Source organism: Salvelinus namaycush, chromosome 37 (assembly GCF_016432855.1).
Source record: "Salvelinus namaycush isolate Seneca chromosome 37, SaNama_1.0, whole genome shotgun sequence".
In the NCBI taxonomy this organism is placed as follows: domain Eukaryota; kingdom Metazoa; phylum Chordata; class Actinopteri; order Salmoniformes; family Salmonidae; genus Salvelinus; species Salvelinus namaycush.
Genome location: NC_052343.1, coordinates 11,004,414 through 11,020,800, shown reverse-complemented (window position 1 = coordinate 11,020,800; position 16,387 = coordinate 11,004,414). Strand labels below are relative to the sequence as shown.

General features: G+C 41.9%; 1 protein-coding gene across 3 annotated transcripts; it reads left to right on the top strand.

The window, feature by feature from the left end:
- Window positions 1-493: 493 nt before the first annotated feature.
- Window positions 494-15,908, top strand: LOC120031414 (glucocorticoid-induced transcript 1 protein-like). 3 transcript variants are annotated; one of them, XM_038977152.1, is made up of 9 exons: window positions 494-629; window positions 749-1,129; window positions 4,025-4,173; window positions 6,987-7,079; window positions 9,655-9,765; window positions 10,544-10,681; window positions 11,187-11,370; window positions 12,932-13,052; window positions 13,329-15,908. In XM_038977152.1, exons 2-9 carry the CDS (start codon window positions 799-801, stop codon window positions 13,738-13,740), a joined length of 1,539 nt encoding a protein of 512 aa, XP_038833080.1. In that variant the 5' UTR covers window positions 494-629; window positions 749-798; the 3' UTR covers window positions 13,741-15,908. The 3 variants fall into 3 exon arrangements, with proteins under 3 accessions (XP_038833080.1, XP_038833081.1, XP_038833078.1); XM_038977153.1 differs by having other exon boundaries at window positions 494-1,129; window positions 9,658-9,765; XM_038977150.1 differs by having other exon boundaries at window positions 494-1,129.
- Window positions 15,909-16,387: the final 479 nt, after the last annotated feature.

The following is a 16,387-nucleotide window of genomic DNA, read 5'->3' as shown; positions in this document are numbered from 1 at the left end:
ATTTAAAGTTGTCTAAAGGAAATAAAATACACAATGACTACCCAGTAATTCTATAGCGGGTATACTTGAACTTGCCTGGTTAAATAAATACGTATATACATATAGCTTAGTCCTGGGACTATGCAAATTTGGTTTAAAAACTGAGGATCATATTTCATCAAATCGTGTCTGTCCTAGAATCTGGTTTGTCTAACAACATTTCGTCCATATGAATTAATGTCATTACATCACACATTATGTATTTAATTGTACAGGTAATTACACAAATATTGTAAAGTACATTTTTAAAACGAAGGTTTTGAGAAAGAAATTGGTCCAATCCTTATAATACATCGATGAAGTTATTGGCTGAAAGTACAGTCGATAGACAACATTGGACCAATGAGTAATGTTACTGTATAATTTAGCTGTCCAACCACATGATCAGAATTAAAGAGTGCAGCCCGCCCAGGTTTATCAGCCAGTAGTCTTGCGGATACAACTGTCATTTACAGTGGACATGGGGACGGTAGGGAATCGCCAAATATTAGGGAATATGTTTAGCTAACTGTACAAATTAAGTTTTTAAAACATATATTTAAAGTTCTCGACAAACATGCCCAAATAATACTTGTTTTAGTGTTCTTCGGGTAAGTTATTGCAGTAGAATTCGCCTTTTCAAGATGCAAGATAACTGCGAGATTGCTGCAAAATGAGCTCGAGCAGCATACGAGCTAAAATTAAAGGAAGTTAATCCTGTGTTTTCCAGAAGCGGATATCTTGGCGAAATTTTTCCTGAAAGTGATACGAAGCAGCAGAATGTCAGTTCCCACCAACTCGCTTCAACAACAGTCCTCAGTCAGACGTAGCAATGCAGGGTCCCCCAGTTTTTCCAACAGCTGCCGTTTGCACCCCATCCGTGCTACCGTGCCCTACCAGCTCATACGCGGGGGCCAGAGCAGCCCGACACGCTCTCCGCCTCTCTCTGTTGGAGGCAACAATGGACAGACAAATAGCCGCGGGTCATCTCCCCCAAGTGCGAATCTGAATCTTGGAGTAAATTGCACTGGCGCCACGAGACAGAGACTGTCTCCTGAAAATAGGGTCTCGCACTCACCTGACCGGGGTCCAAACTCACCCGTTTGTAGAGGTAAAATATTGTTATATTATCCACCTACCACATGCTACAATATCGATGTATGCAGGAAAAATGCACCATTTTGCTTGCTCTTGGTGATGGTCAAGAGATTGTAGGCCTTTTGTATTCTTGTAATACAGTGTTTGCTATGCATTTTATAGCCTAATTAATTTTTACAATATTGATGGATTAGTGAGACTGACTGTGCCCTATTCAGTCACCTTGACACTGAATAGGGCCCTAGGTTTCTAAGGTAAGTCAAACACATGATTTGTCTTGTGCTGATTAAGGAAGCATATTAGGTTTTGATTGAATATATGGCCCCAGAGTTAGACAAAAGGGGAAGTAGGCCCATACGAAGGCCTACTACTACAATACATCACATCGCTAATAAGGAAGCTTATAGTGTCCTCTCTTACACTCCTGCTGCTTATGGACTATTGACAGAAAAAGGGAGGAGATAATTGGCAGCAAGACATGTTTAAGGGTTGTAAGGGGGCTGTAGACCCTGAGAATCGTTGTTGCACAAACAGTCAGGTTACAGGTGTATGACCTACTCCCTTTCAACTGTACTGTATTGTATACATCGGGAACATATTGTGAGCACTATGTTATGGAGAATGGAAGTGAGTGGTGTGACATTTCATGTCTCTATTGGTTCAGCCTGCGCAGTTATTCCTTTCAGGAGGGTGGACTGAAGGGGGAGATGGGAGACTAGAACACTCTAAATCCTGTTTCTGAGACAGGCTCTCCTGTCAAATATTGATGTTGCCGCGGGTATTGAGACTGATTATATTTATCTTCCCCAACAAAAAAACTTCTGGAATAGGTGTATTTCACAGCAGTAAAATGCAAGACACACAAAGCATCTAGTTAATGTCTGCTTGCCTTTGTGAAGGCGAAATCTCTGAATACAGTTAGCTTTTTTCTGTCACAGCTTGGAGACTGCGTCGAACCTGCTGTGTGACTCCAAATCTGCATCCAGGACAATGTTGTACTCAATACGCAACCAAGTATTTTTACTACAATGACCTTCTGCACTTTACGAGGGCAGGTCATGAATCACCATGGTTTAACCAGTGACAGCCATGACGCTCCAGCTGTCTTGACGCCCTCCTACATCAGTGGAGTATAATGGCGTCCGCCTTACCTTTCCCAAGATGGCAGCCTCCTTGTCTTTGAGCTGCATTGCGGTTATTGTGGGGTTGGTAACTCAATGTTCGGGAAAATGACATGACATGCCTTGCATTCCCTGGTCCTCAGAATGAGATGACCTTCAACCCTGAGCAGTGTCCAGACACATACGTTGTGATGGAGACCCGCTGTTGGATGGCAGTGACCTCCCAGTCGAAACAAGGCTAGTTTGTGTGATGTCATCTGCTAGCTAGGGGTAGGAGGTGCATTGCATTGCGACAAGTGGAATTTGGATACCACTGGGAAGTGCACAGGGATGGAAATGGAAATATGTAGATGTATTGTTCATCTTTCATTGTCAAACGGAAATATGGAACTATTTTTATTTGACCGTTTCCTCAGAATTGCAGGCTATTTGCAGCAAACACACTGAAGTGAATTTGTGGTTTTATCTTTCGAGGCATCTGACAAATTAAGGTTAAACATTAAAGTGGACAATACATTGTGTCCTTGTCAGCCATGCAGCTTTGTGATTGGAACATTGGAGAAGTTAATTAGTGGACATCTTCCTTTCAGTCAGTCAGCGTGTTCATTTGCATCACCCATCTCATCTGAGCTAGGTGGTGGGGAAAGGGTCGCAAGGACAACGGGTCAGGGTGAAGGCAATGGAAAAGGGTGACATTCCACCACATGATCTTTAGGTTCACACTATGACATCAGCCCCACACCAGGCCTTCCCAATGGTCTCAACAAAGAAACTCCCCCTCCCTGTCAAAGTGCCAGCTGTGCTGAAATGGCCTGCCTCATTGTCGCACGTCCCCAAACTGCAGAGTAAGAGTAAATTGGAAAACAAGCTTGTTGTTAAACCTAGAACCCAGCTCAAAATCTGTCAACTTTGGGAGAAAGTGCACTATTTTTGAAAAGGTTGATTAGAAAATTGTGAAAGGGACCGTATGCATACTAAAAGCCAGGAAATGATCTGACTTTATTTTGCTCTTGAGAGCCTAAATTTAGCAAAGTGGAGAGACAGTGGAAAATCACTCGGGCTAAATTTTCATGCTGTGTTTGGAGAACTTTGGCTACAACAATATTGATGGAAATCCACTCCCTTTTCCTCAGATAGTTTACCCTAAGTCATTGGGTTTACTTACTTAGCCAACATATTTTGGTTGATATGCTCAGACTTGGCTGATCATCTAGGCCCTAGAGCCCAGGTGGTGTGTAGTGGTATCGAAAAGGAACACTGCATATGCACTTAGACAAGGAACAGACTGAATGAAGAATGTGTACCCTGGTCACCTCCTTCACCCCCTCAGAAGCTCTTTGATATGGAAAGCAAGGAGCTCTCATTGACTTTCAACAATCACAAAGCATAATACTGCTTACTAGCCTATGCGTTCACCCATTTCCTCTTTCATGTCTCCCTGCTTTAGAAAAACAGCACATTTCTGTGTTTGGGTTACTGCAGGAGGAATGTTGAGTGAATGCAGGCCATATTGCTGTTAATTGTGGTGTGGTTGTTAATGAGTTCTTATGTGGGTGGTGTGTGTTTAACTACTTTGGCTGAGAGAAGGCAGCTCCCATAACATCAGACCTAGCTTCAACACATCCAGATTAGTTAGGCCTAGTATATATCACTGTAGAGCACTGATAGTCAATAAGGTTAGCAATAGAGCCGTTTTATGGAAACAACAAGACGTTCCGGGCCAATTGTTCAGTATGACAGTGTGGGTGTGTCCTATACTGACCCTTGCTCTCCCCTTGCTCCTGTAGGAGAGAGGTCCAAACTGCAGGTGCGTAGCTCCAGTGCTATCCGTCGGACATCTTCCCTGGACGCCATTATGGGCCCGTACCTCACAGGCCAGTGGCCTCGTGACTCCCATGGACCCTACCCTTCCTGCATGAAAGACAAAGCCACACAGGTAACTGTAGGCCAAAGGACCCATAAAAGCTAATGATGCACATAATCATTTATTTAAAATGTTTTCTAAATCAAGTTTCTCTTCAGAAAAAGACGTACTGGGTGTATTTTGACTACAATTTTCCTGGGTAGCAGCCCACACATCAGCACTCACTATTCTGGTCAAAGTGATTAACCGTTCCATGCAGTTTGAGAATGGGCAGATTTTTGTGGTTATGAACCCATATTGAATATGTATGATGATGGCAGGGCCATTGACCATGGCTGCGCTGTCCGTCCTAATAGAATCCTTTCATGTGGACTGAATGAGTTCCGCCCAGCCTCATTTACATGGCTTCTTCCCTGTAAACCTTTATTCACCTTGGGGCTCTTTGTTTAGTCTTTGGAAGTGGTGAGTGGGCCTCCAGGTTCAAGTAGCTACATATAGAATCAACGTTCCCCTAATGATGGTGTGGACTGCTTCACTTAAACCACTTCGATTAGGAAAAGCACAAACTCCCCAAGTACAGTCACAGACTAGCTACTTCCTGTTAACAAGATCTCTCCCATTACCCCAAATCGCCTGTAACACTGCAACAGCAAAAAAACTGGGACAGAAAGTCTTTGTTGTAGCACACAATCTAGAGACGGGCTCTTTTCAGAGCTGGAATGTAGCTGTCTGCGGAGGTGAAGTTGTTTGCACCTGTCCCTCAGGCGATGGTTGGGGCGAGGAGAGGAATCCCACTGCTTACCACCTGGCCCTTGTGGCTGGCCCGTCTGCCTTTGTGTGGGAGTGAGGAGCGGAGGGCCATACATATGCTAATCACTGTTCCGGGATAGATCTGTCTGCCCCAGGCCCTGTGGTTACAGAACACAGAGAATGTTTGTATGAAGATTAAACAGACACACACACACACACACAGGCATACCCACAAGCACACACAGACAGACAGAATGTATTGATTTAGTCAGACTAAAGGCTGTCTTAATCTTCGTTTTTAGAATTGTGTTACACAGGCAGGATGTGGACAGTCTATTATCGATGACTATCAACTCGGCATGTTTTACTTATGAGTCGTTTAAAGTCAGCAGTTATGCACTACTGCTCTTTCCTTGTTCTTCAAGAAGCTTGAATCCATAATGAGCGTTTTATCTATTCTCGAAAAAATTTTCATCATGTTTTAGACGTGCAAGATATCTGTAGATGAGAAGACCTACAAGGTCACAGAACCAGAACGTAATACCCTCATCAACTCAAATCAGACCAAATGATAGCTGTGGCATTCTATACTCTTACCTCAGCATGTAAACTAAACAAACCAACTTCAATTCCATTGTAAATCCATTGACGTTCAGTATCCCTGCTGGGAAATCAAATAGGATTTTAAGTGGGGTGAGAGTCATTTAACATGAGCTGTAGACTATGTGAAAGTAAAGTACCCTACCTTTATCTCACCAGAGCATTATCTGGCACGACACCTGGCAAACAACCCCACAAAACACACAAGACAGGCCGGGAAGTGCAAAAACTAAGTCGATAAAAGAGGCTTGAGGTAAACAAAGCTGGGAGCTCTGTGAACAGACACTTAATTTGTTATAAAAAATAAGCATTTAAATTGTTATTACAATGATGATGGAGATAAGTAGCCAATGGTGTAAGCATTGCTATGTTCTTGTACCCTTCGAACTATTTGCTGAAGGGTAGGCTTTAGTAGTACTGGAGAACTAGGCTACAAGTTAATAATACCCATATTACTTAACATCTCAATATAACTTTTTGCAAAGTTTGCACTTAGCATTGGAAACTTTCCTTTCACTATTCATTCAGCCCTCAATGTTTGGCTCTAGCATCAAACACCACAGCAATACCATAGCCATGTTCAACATGTTACTCTAAACGCTAGCACATCTGCCATCCAGCATAGTGGCCTCTTTATTGGCGCACAAGCACCCGTTTAAACCGTTTGTCCTTTCTGAAGAGCAATGTGCCAGTAGCCATAATGCATCACTAGTGTTCTTCATATTGCATATCATAGAGTGGGTCTTTTGTGTAACGTTGTGCGTTATAGAGGATGTTTTGTTTTTCGACAAGGGTCAAACGTAAGGCAGTACGAGGACATTGACATTTAAGATGCTTCACTCTACTGTACTGACCACGACTCCTTGGAGGACCAATGTCACTGTTGATATGCATAATCGAGGGGAAGTGCATCATGGTTGCAAACATGCTTTTGAAACATCCTGTCTCTTTTTGCATGTATTTTACATAAGTTAACCATTTCGTTATTTATGTAAAGGTTGCATTCTTGTAGACACTAGAGCACTTTTCTCTATCTGCTTTCCCACAGACTTACCAGCTAGTAGTTAGTATGTTGTATGTCAGTCACCAACCACAAAGTAGCCTTTGGCAATCTGTCCTAATGTGGATTGTCATTAAAACTGTGAGAATACAACTTTAAGTAGTAGCTATCACACATATTATTACTGTTTTGTGCCTGCATCCTTCTTTATCCCGCAAAGACAATTTTTGACTCATTTGATTGATTCCAGATGTGTGCATCTCTGGCGAAGGCACAGGGGTGATGATTGATTTCACCCACCTCTCTCTTGTCTGTTCATCTCAGTGAATTCCGGAGTCTTGTCTCTCAGTCCTGAATTCCATACAAAGGATGGGGATTGATGTGGGTGTATTTGTTTATCCACTGCTTAAGAGTATGCATATTTATATCTGTGCGTGTGTGTGTGTGTGTGTGTGTGTGTGTGTGTGTGTGTGTGTGTGTGTGTGTGTGTGTGTGTGTGTGTGTGTGTGTGTGTGTGTGTGTGTGTGTGTTTCAGACTCCTGGTCTGTGGATAGAGGAGGGAGGAGGGGAGCAGGGAAGCCCACACCAGCGGTCAGCCTCCTGGGGTAGTGCAGACCATCTGAAAGAGGTAGGTGCCACACTCAACCTTCCTAGCATATTTAGCCTAGCGTAAACACTCTCTGCATGACCTATGTCCCTAGCCAAAACAACTGTAAGGGGCGCTATCCTATTATTTGTAATCGAATACTGTAACCGATTTCAACACCATAACTCTCTGAGGAGTTTAATGTTAGACCAGAATAGCTGGTCTGTCACAAAACATCCAGCAAGAGCTGTAGTGTTGACATTATTGGAGCTGCACTGTATGTGCATAATCAAATATACTTCCAACAAGTTTTTGTCAGGGCTTTGAGGTTCAGCCATTACTTGAGATGTGTTTTATTTGTCAGGATATGAGGTTCAGTTAAATATTATTCTCCTGAAGGTTGGTTTCCGTGCGCGTAGCCTGGCTGAGTTAGTGGCTAGTTGGAGACCACATTGAGTTATTAGTTCTCTAGCTCTTCCAGACCACAGTCTTTATTTAACCTTCCTTTCCCTCTGTAGTCTAGTCCGTCGCATCTCGTTGGGGCTGGTTGTTTTGAGAGGGGAAGCAGGCACTGAACTTGTCTGCAGGGTGTAACAGCCATATCATTTCTCTCTCAGCTTGGCCCTGTTGATACTCTAGTGACAAGGATGAGCCTTATCTATCTCCATAAAGGCCTAGTCCTCCTGCAAACAACACATATATAAGCGTGTTACAGTCTGCTGGCTTTTGCTCAAGAGTAAATCAGCAAAACAATGGTATTGAGGCTTTTGAAATGGGCTGACTTACATAAGATAGGCCTGTTGTTAGATGAGCGATAAACACTAAATGGATGGAATGTTCTCTCACTATGTTGAGATGTTTCTTTTTGTTCTTGACATGATTATGATGATATGCTACTGTACTGTATGTACATGTAGTAACATATAGCAACATATAGTACATGTTTCTAAAGATACTAATAATCTAAGTTTATCTAAGTCGCACGTTGTAACATATAAAAGTAGCAATAGGTACATTTGGATTTGACATGTAGTCTTACATATATATTTTAGCTGACCCAGTCATATATAGCCAAAGGACAAATCTTCCCACCCAACGGTGAGTGGTACTATACAGTAGAGATGGGGGGAGAGGGAATCAATACAGTAAGAAGGGCTATTAAAATCTTACCCTACAAGGTCTGGATTTTTCTGTTCTACCTGATAATGAATTGCACCCATCTGATGTGCCAGGTCTAAATCAGTCCCTCATTAGAGGGGGGGGGGGGAAACACAGTGGAACTGGTTTCCAGGTCCACAGTTGAGTTTCAAGGCAGTAGAGTATCGCAATATTGTTTTTGTCGATTTTATATCGATACCGTTGACTCAAAGTATTGATTAAAAAAAATCAAAAATACAAGATAGCGTTAGCTAGTGCTAGTCAGGTGTTCCTGCGCCAAAACTCTGGTATTTATCATCCTATAGCAAGTTCTTCATCTTTTTAATTGTTTTTAATGATGAGCCAACATGTTTTGAGCACTTTTACCTCCAAAACTCATTTTGTCATGGTTTTCTCTTATCCGTCTGCAGCAGACATATAGTGAGCAATATGTTTGGAACCAATTTTTCATTTTTTCCCCATCGCAATAAAATCGCAGTATCCAATCGCAATACATATAGAATCATGATACATATAGAATCGCAATACATATCGTATCGCTCACCTAAGTATCGTGATAATATCATATTCTGAGGTCCAGCCCTTTAATACACTGAGCTTTACACTGCCCTGTTTGTCCTCATCTTCAGAAACCTCATATGGATTGCCTTGGCACTATTGCCTCCTATTCTGTACTCTCAAAGCAAGTCAATCCAGACGAACCACACTGTACCCTTCTATAATAACCACTGTGGATGACATGGTACTGTTCAAAAATAACCTCTATGGATGACATGGAACTGTTGTAAAATATCCTCTATGGATGTAATAACCTATATCGATGACTTTATAATAACCTATATCGATGACTTGCAGGGCAGTACATCCTATAGAGTAGACATACTCTTTCTGTGTACTGTATAGCCAGGATTATAAGATCAGCATTAAAAGACCTCGCCTTAGTCTGCATTATACAACTGATTATGTTATGATTATATAACCAGTACAGAAACATAATAACCTTTTGACTTCACTTATGTTTGATCGTAGCTATATCCATAAAAGCCCTCTCTTTACAGATTTTTTTCAAATTCATTCTGAATCTGTGGACAAATCACTCTGAATGCTGGAGAAATGCTGTTCTGAGGAAAACAACAAAAAACAATGGAAATCCGAGGAAGCTCGTGGCACAACTTCCACATCGTGCATCATTTTCCATTGAACGCATTGCTCCTCGTTGATTATCCCTTATGTATTGCTTTGTACCTTTTCTAAGTGCATATTCTATTGAATTATACCTCAAATATAGCTTGGTGGTCCAGTCTATTTGTGCTTTAGCCAACTCCTCTCTGCCATGTATGGCATGAAACAACAGAAGTGTTGGCTACACAGCACATGCAGTATGTAACCACCAGGCTACCTTGAATGTCCATTGAGAACCATTCATTTTCTCTGAGGTAAACCCCCTGTCTTTCTCCAGCAGATTGCTAAACTCAGGCTGCAGCTCCAGCGCAGTAAACAGGTCAGCCGCCAGAGCAAAGACAGAGATCAGCAGCTGGGACTACACACCAGCACCACATGCCATCTCCAGGTGAGTTATACCCTACTGCTGCCTCCCTGTGTCTGCCACCCAGATCACAGGGCATGGTAGCATGGAACTAGTATGGTGTCTGCCCCAATGCTATATTCACAGTGGGAGTGTCACTGTACCATGTACAACCTTAAATAAATGCAGTACTTATTATGGATAATACTTGATTGTAAATGTATAGACTAGGGTTTTGGTAGCCTGGCCAGGCTGTTTCTGCTTCAGGCAACATGTGTTTCCAAAACAACAATGTGGCTTTGCTGTAGTGCAGAATTGTTCGGTCACAATTCAGGCAATTGTTCAGGCATGTTTCCCGTCATATGAATGTGGTCAGACCACTTAAAATATATATATATATATATATATTTGATTTAAAGAGCTCTAGTTCACGAGTCCCTATTCTGACCAGAGACAGATGAAAAAGAGGAAGAGGAGGAGACGTGTCTGGGCATGCCCAGTTCCCAGTACTCTCTGTGTTTGTGGTTCATTCATTAATGGATCCTGAGCAACTGTAAACAAAGCACTGGGGAAAAGAACATAAACTAACTTTGACATGGTATGACTTTCACCTGTGGTAGATCAGTCACAGCCTATATTATTTTTGACCTCACTTTAACGTAATTTAACTTCAAATTTAACCTCACATAAATCACATTCCATAGCAATATCATACACTGAAATACTGGGGAGAGCATACAATTGACGAGATGTCTGTTTAAAATGATCATAGAAAAGCTACAAAACATTTCTACCACCACCCTTGGTTTGCCATGTTTTCCAGAATAAGGTGGTTTCCACAGCCCTGTCGAACATCCCAGTGCCAAAGTCCCTCATATCGAGAGTGCCTAGCAGCGTGGAGGGCATCAACCACGAGCTGGAGAATGTGTTCATCAGAGAGGACTGGAAGCAGGGAATACAGGTGGGAACACACACACACACACACACACTATATTCTCACTCACACTGATTTAAATTGCTGAGAGTTGAGTAGAGCTGTAAATTGTGTGTGAATTAGGGCAGTAAACCTTGACAGGTTAGTGAAATGGCTCTCCCTGAAGCGTGTACATGGGTGCCCACACGCACGCACACACACACACACATATTTACGACCTGCAGCGCAGCAAGTCTTCTTCTGCTCAGAATCAGCTGTACTCTACAGCACAAGCAGAAGGGCTCTGAACATTTTCATACTGTATCATGCATTATCATCTGCACTGGTATTTGCTTTTCTGCTTGTCATTCAAATACGTCCACACATACTAGAGTTTACATGCAGTGTGATAATATTGAAATTAACTGAATGCATTGAATTGACTTATGTATGATGATCAATAACAACTGGGAATTATATAGTGCCCTGCTGTGGTTCTTGCACTCCTCGCATCCCTTCATTCTTCCCTCCATCTCCATCTCTGACCTCTCAGGCTTTGGACGTGTTGGATGGCCGCCGCGCCCCGTTTCAGCCTCATCGCTACGGCAATGGCGGTGACACACGTGACACGGACACCCAGGCCCCCTCTAGTGGCGGTTCCAGCCCCTGCCCCTTCACCCCTGACCCCCTCCAGTCCCCAGAAGGCAGCCCCTGCTCTACAGAAGAGCTTGACAAAGGTACTCCATTCAGATGTATTTTCTGACTTGCATGATCTATTACTGTAGTTCAATGCACACATTCAACAGTCTCCAGCCATTACATGTCTCAGGAACATAGTTGAGCGATTGGAAATCCCTCTCACCGCTCCAGTGCTCCATGTCCTTTCCTACTGCTCCGCAAAAAAAAACGCTCTACGCTCACAGGAAAAAAAATCCAGCTCCAAATTCACCTCATTCATCAAAATCACAATTTAACTAACACCCATCTATTTTTGTGAATAACTGGACCTACCAATTGGTTTTTAAGTATTGAAACCAAACCATAAGGATTTGAATGTTAAACAGCATATAAACACTCTAAATAGACCAGGAGCCAGACAGGGAGCCTAAGAAGGAACAAATGATTTAGGCTATATTATTTCAAGGCTACAGCCTACAAAGAAGTACATTGTGAAGCATTTGCGAATTTGACACAATAGGCTGGTAGGGACATAAAGCGAGCAGCATTTAAACAACATTTCGTTGTATTAAATCATTATAGTCTATAAATTGCGCATTTAGGCTTTGAATTAAATACAAATTCAATGAAAAATTACTTGTTAGTGCCTTTGAATACATTTTTAGAAACAGGAGTTTGGCCAGTCTGTGGGTTCAGGCTCATGTGATGGTGCCTAGAGAGACAGCCAGCAGTGGATAATATCCTCTCCACACTTGCAGAGCCACTGGGGATGCTAAACACCCTTTAGGCCATTCTTGCCAGGCTGGGCAGAGATGCAGAGTTGTTTTTTTATTTATTTTAATAAGTAGGCCTAAAAGTTTTTAGGCAAAATAACCCAATCAAAACGGAAAGCTCCTTGAACGTTGGAATATGCCAGGCCTATTGGGCCAAAATCAATGATGGCCTATTGTATAGATAATAGAACAAAAATGAACGAAACGTTTAAGAGATCTGATTTTTAGTTCATAAATACTTTCTATAATGACGCACATAGTTATCTACCCACCTCATTCCTTTCTTTTAGCATGTGCACGTAGTAAGTACACCATCATACTTTTGGGATAAGTGTCTTTTCAGATTCCACAATCGTTAAGGACACTATATCACCACACTCCCTGTCTTGCTATTGGTCCTCATAAGTCACCTTGATTTAGTACCTGTGTGTTTTATCAGTTTCTTTATGAAAATATTTAGTGAACTCCATAACAGTAGCTAAAGCAAGTGGCTATTAGCAGCACACAAGTAGACTACAAATGCATGCTGGGGCGGGCATGCCCTGAGCTCCTGAAGTGATCTCTACTGGGGCGAAATTGGAGCGGGCGAGAAGGCCGACGCTCCAGCCTTTGGGAATCTTGCCACACGTTCCAATCAAATTGGGCATGCTCCGCTCACATCCTCTGTTCAGGAGTCCATTGATCAGGATTTGCTTAATGATAAATGGCTCACGCTGTATTAGTACTGTGCCGTATTAAATTAATCATCTCATTGTCTTTTATAGACAACAGATCTCTAACACACGTTCCTTTATAGGAACATAAGATCACCACACTGACCTGCTTATATGTTCCATTCTGTTTTCAGACAGCGGCTGCAGCTCTCCCCTTCCCAAGTTTGCCACCTCTCCCAAACCCAACAACAGCTACATGTTCAAACGGGAGCCTCCGGAGGGGTGTGAGAGGGTCAAAGTGTTTGAAGAGATGGTGTAAGTCTTCTTCACTACGTTGAGGGGTATTTCTAATTCGAATGCTTCTCAACTTCATAGTGTTACATGTTTTGGTTTCTTTTTTAAATTGGTCTGATAGTGTATGTCCTTGTGCCACTGTACAGATGTAGGATCTTCATTTAGTTCTCCTGCAACGGCACGATCAAATTAAGATCCTACATCTGTAGGACTCTCTCACTGTAGGTGTTTCATATACACACTTTGGTATGTGATGATAAAAAGATTAAGACATTCTCCCTCACTTTTCCTCCCCAGGTCTGGTGTCTCCAAAGGCTTCCCTCTTTTTTCATGCCCAGACAAAAACAAGGTGAACTTCATCCCCAGGGGCTCCGCCTTCTGTCCCGTCAAACTCCTCTGCTCCTCCCACTTCACCACGACCTCGTCCAGCCCTGGTCTCCATGGAAAAGGCAGCACATGGCCCGAGGACGCCATGACACCCAGTAGTTCCACTACTCTGGCCTCCACTAACTGGAGCTCGTCTATAGGCACAGACATGGTCAGTAGCTCAGACACAGGCGTAGGCATTGACACAAGCACAGATAACAGCACAGACAGTCTGAGCCCAGACATAGGCCCTAACACAGACGAACCGACAAGCACAGCAATGGTCCCAGACGGCCTGTCACCAGATTCCTGCTCCACTACACACATCCTTCTTACCAGCTAGTTCTCAGGTACAGTCCAGCTGCTGAGCATTAGCCTGGTCCCATGTCAGTTTGAGCTGTCTCGCTAACTCCTAGGGTCGCAATGACCATAGGAGGTGGCAAAACAGCACAACAGACCTGGGACCAGACTAGCTGAGAAGGCCTCTAGCTGAGTATAGCTCTTTAACACAACATTAGCCAGCAAGGAGGGCCTATCCTTACTAACCTAGCCTTTTCTTCTGAAAGGTGTGGCAGGCAACATCCTCCAGAAAGACTTGTTTTCTATTCAGAGGGTAGATTCAATTGTTTCATGTATTGTGTTCTGTAGCAATCAGCTTTATCAAAATCAATTAAAGAAATTGAGAAAAAAATAAGGGAATTAAGCAATGGGCAAGAGAATAACATGTATTTTATTGAATTTTGAAAATGTTTATCTAACCAGCTTATTTAGCTGTTCTGTGTTGCTAGTCAATATTACAGCATGGATAAGCTTTTTAATATAAAATATCATGCCTGTTTATATTGAAAACCCTATTGGGATGTCCTACAGTTATAATACAATGCTCCACCTTTCCCTGAATGTTTACAATTATTTCAGGTTTCAATCCAGTTTATGTAAACGCATGACAAAAAGCTGAAGACGATCTGAAAGTGACCAAACAGCCAGCTACAAAGCACAGTGTCCCCACATAGCCTTGTTTCAGGTCCCCTGAATAACCAATGAACTCAGGTCATTTGGAATGTACTACTACTCAAGCATGAACTTTGACGTTGCCTTTTATGGTTCATTCACGACATTACTCCAAAGACATTCCATAGTCTTTATACAAGTGCTGATTCTAATCTTTCAACACAACATATTAAAGGATTTCCATCGTTAGAAATGATAACTTGGTACATGGGAAATCTGTAAAGATAGTTTCAAGTGCTTAAGAGACATTCAGGAGGTTATTATATTGTAGCTCCAAGATATCAGCAGTATTATCTTTCACAGCCTGTTCAACCTCCCTAGTGATGAAATTGATTAAATATGAGCTATGACATTTAACCAATAAAATTGATCAAAATAAGGCCTAGATTCAATCGGATTAAGCGTTAACCAGCGGTGCTTTGAGTTTTGGCGGTGTCAGTTGTTACTGCGTTGAAGTTGTCAAATCAGTGAACAGCTGCTTCTGTGATCATTGCCACACCCGTCTCTCTGGCATTAGAAGTTCAGAAAGAGAAAGTGTAGGCTAAATAGAAATAATGACGCTCTAATTGAAAATCATTCAACAAAATGAGGACTTCTATTAGCCTAATCGAGGTATAGATTACGTCTCACATTCCAGTGTTCGAACTTGTAAACAAGGCTACATGGGATTTCTCGTAATGCTTCTCCATGCAGCCAATGGCCATGTCCACTTCAGGTATAATGCCACTGCGGGTGTTGGCTAGTGCGCATCTGATAGAATCTAGCCCCAAATTTTTTCCCCAGCATCAACAAAAAAAGAAATGAGCAAAAAACCAAAGCCGAAAGTGACTTTTTAAAATACGAAATAGATAAGCAATCAACAAACACTTATAATTCTGTCAAATTCAGAATTAACATTGAGGCTAATGAGATATTTTCAAAGCACTTAATTCCAGGCGTGATAATAATCACTATATAATATTACACAGTACTATATAAAATGTAAAGCAAATACAAACTATAAGTATCCTAGTGTTTGATTTGACGTTCAATATGGAGTACAATATTTCATGAAACTGTGTACAAGGGCTGCATTCAATCCTTGTCGTGGAAGTACCGCGGGAATTATTGCCTTTAAATTTAAATCGAGCTATAACGTGGACCTCCCCCAATACTTCTACGATACGGATTGAATCCATTCCCTAAGTGTATTATGTATCTTCAGTACATTACGTTAAAACCCCTTGGCAATAATATCAAAAAAACTATATGAAAGTATTTTTCAAGTAAAAACAGACAAAACCATTTGCAAAACGAACACAAACATATGCAACACAATCCACTCAAACCTAGATGTATATTTTGTCGGTAAAAATGACCGCTGCTCGATGACTAGTTTGAAATGATACTAACATTATTTTCAAAGTTCAGCAAGGCTTGCCATGTTCAGCACTAATATTTCATGCCTGTGTATTTCATGTTTTATGTAGACCTTGTGTTTTTACAATAAAGTAAGCAATAAAATCACTTGATGTTTGTCTCTTTTTTTAAAGCACTAGCTTCTTATTATTTTAGATGTATTAGAACCCCTTTCACTTATTAAGCCCAGGCTTCCAACAAGACAGGATTTTGGAAGGCTGGCCACTCGAGACTAGGCGCTCGATTCAGTCCTTATTGCCGAAGTTCAGAGCTATAGCACAAATGTAATTTAACGGCAACGTTCCTGCGTTCGTGGAGACTGCATTCACAGTAAACGCTGCATATGTCGTCTCAGTCCGACATTTCAAAGGGTGCTATAGCGCTGAACTTCAACAATACGGATTTAATCGAGCCCTAGAACCCCTTAACCTGGCTTATTAGTTCAGTTTTATGGTTCAGAGGAAGCCTACAGTGACAGCATATGCCTCAGGGATTCAGTGAGATAGAAATTCTGTCAGTTGAGAGAATGCACATATCCCACTATCTATTCAAAGCTAATAAACCAAAGAGGAAAAATAGTC

Excerpts from the sequence above, each read along its gene's own strand:
- LOC120031414 (XM_038977152.1), top strand. The coding sequence starts at position 799 with ATGTCAGTTCCCACCAACTCGCTTCAACAACAGTCCTCAGTCAGACGT. Across the intron at positions 10,682-11,186 it reads ACTGGAAGCAGGGAATACAG|GCTTTGGACGTGTTGGATGG; the intron begins GTGGGAACACAC and ends CTGACCTCTCAG. Across the intron at positions 13,053-13,328 it reads AAAGTGTTTGAAGAGATGGT|GTCTGGTGTCTCCAAAGGCT; the intron begins GTAAGTCTTCTT and ends TTTCCTCCCCAG.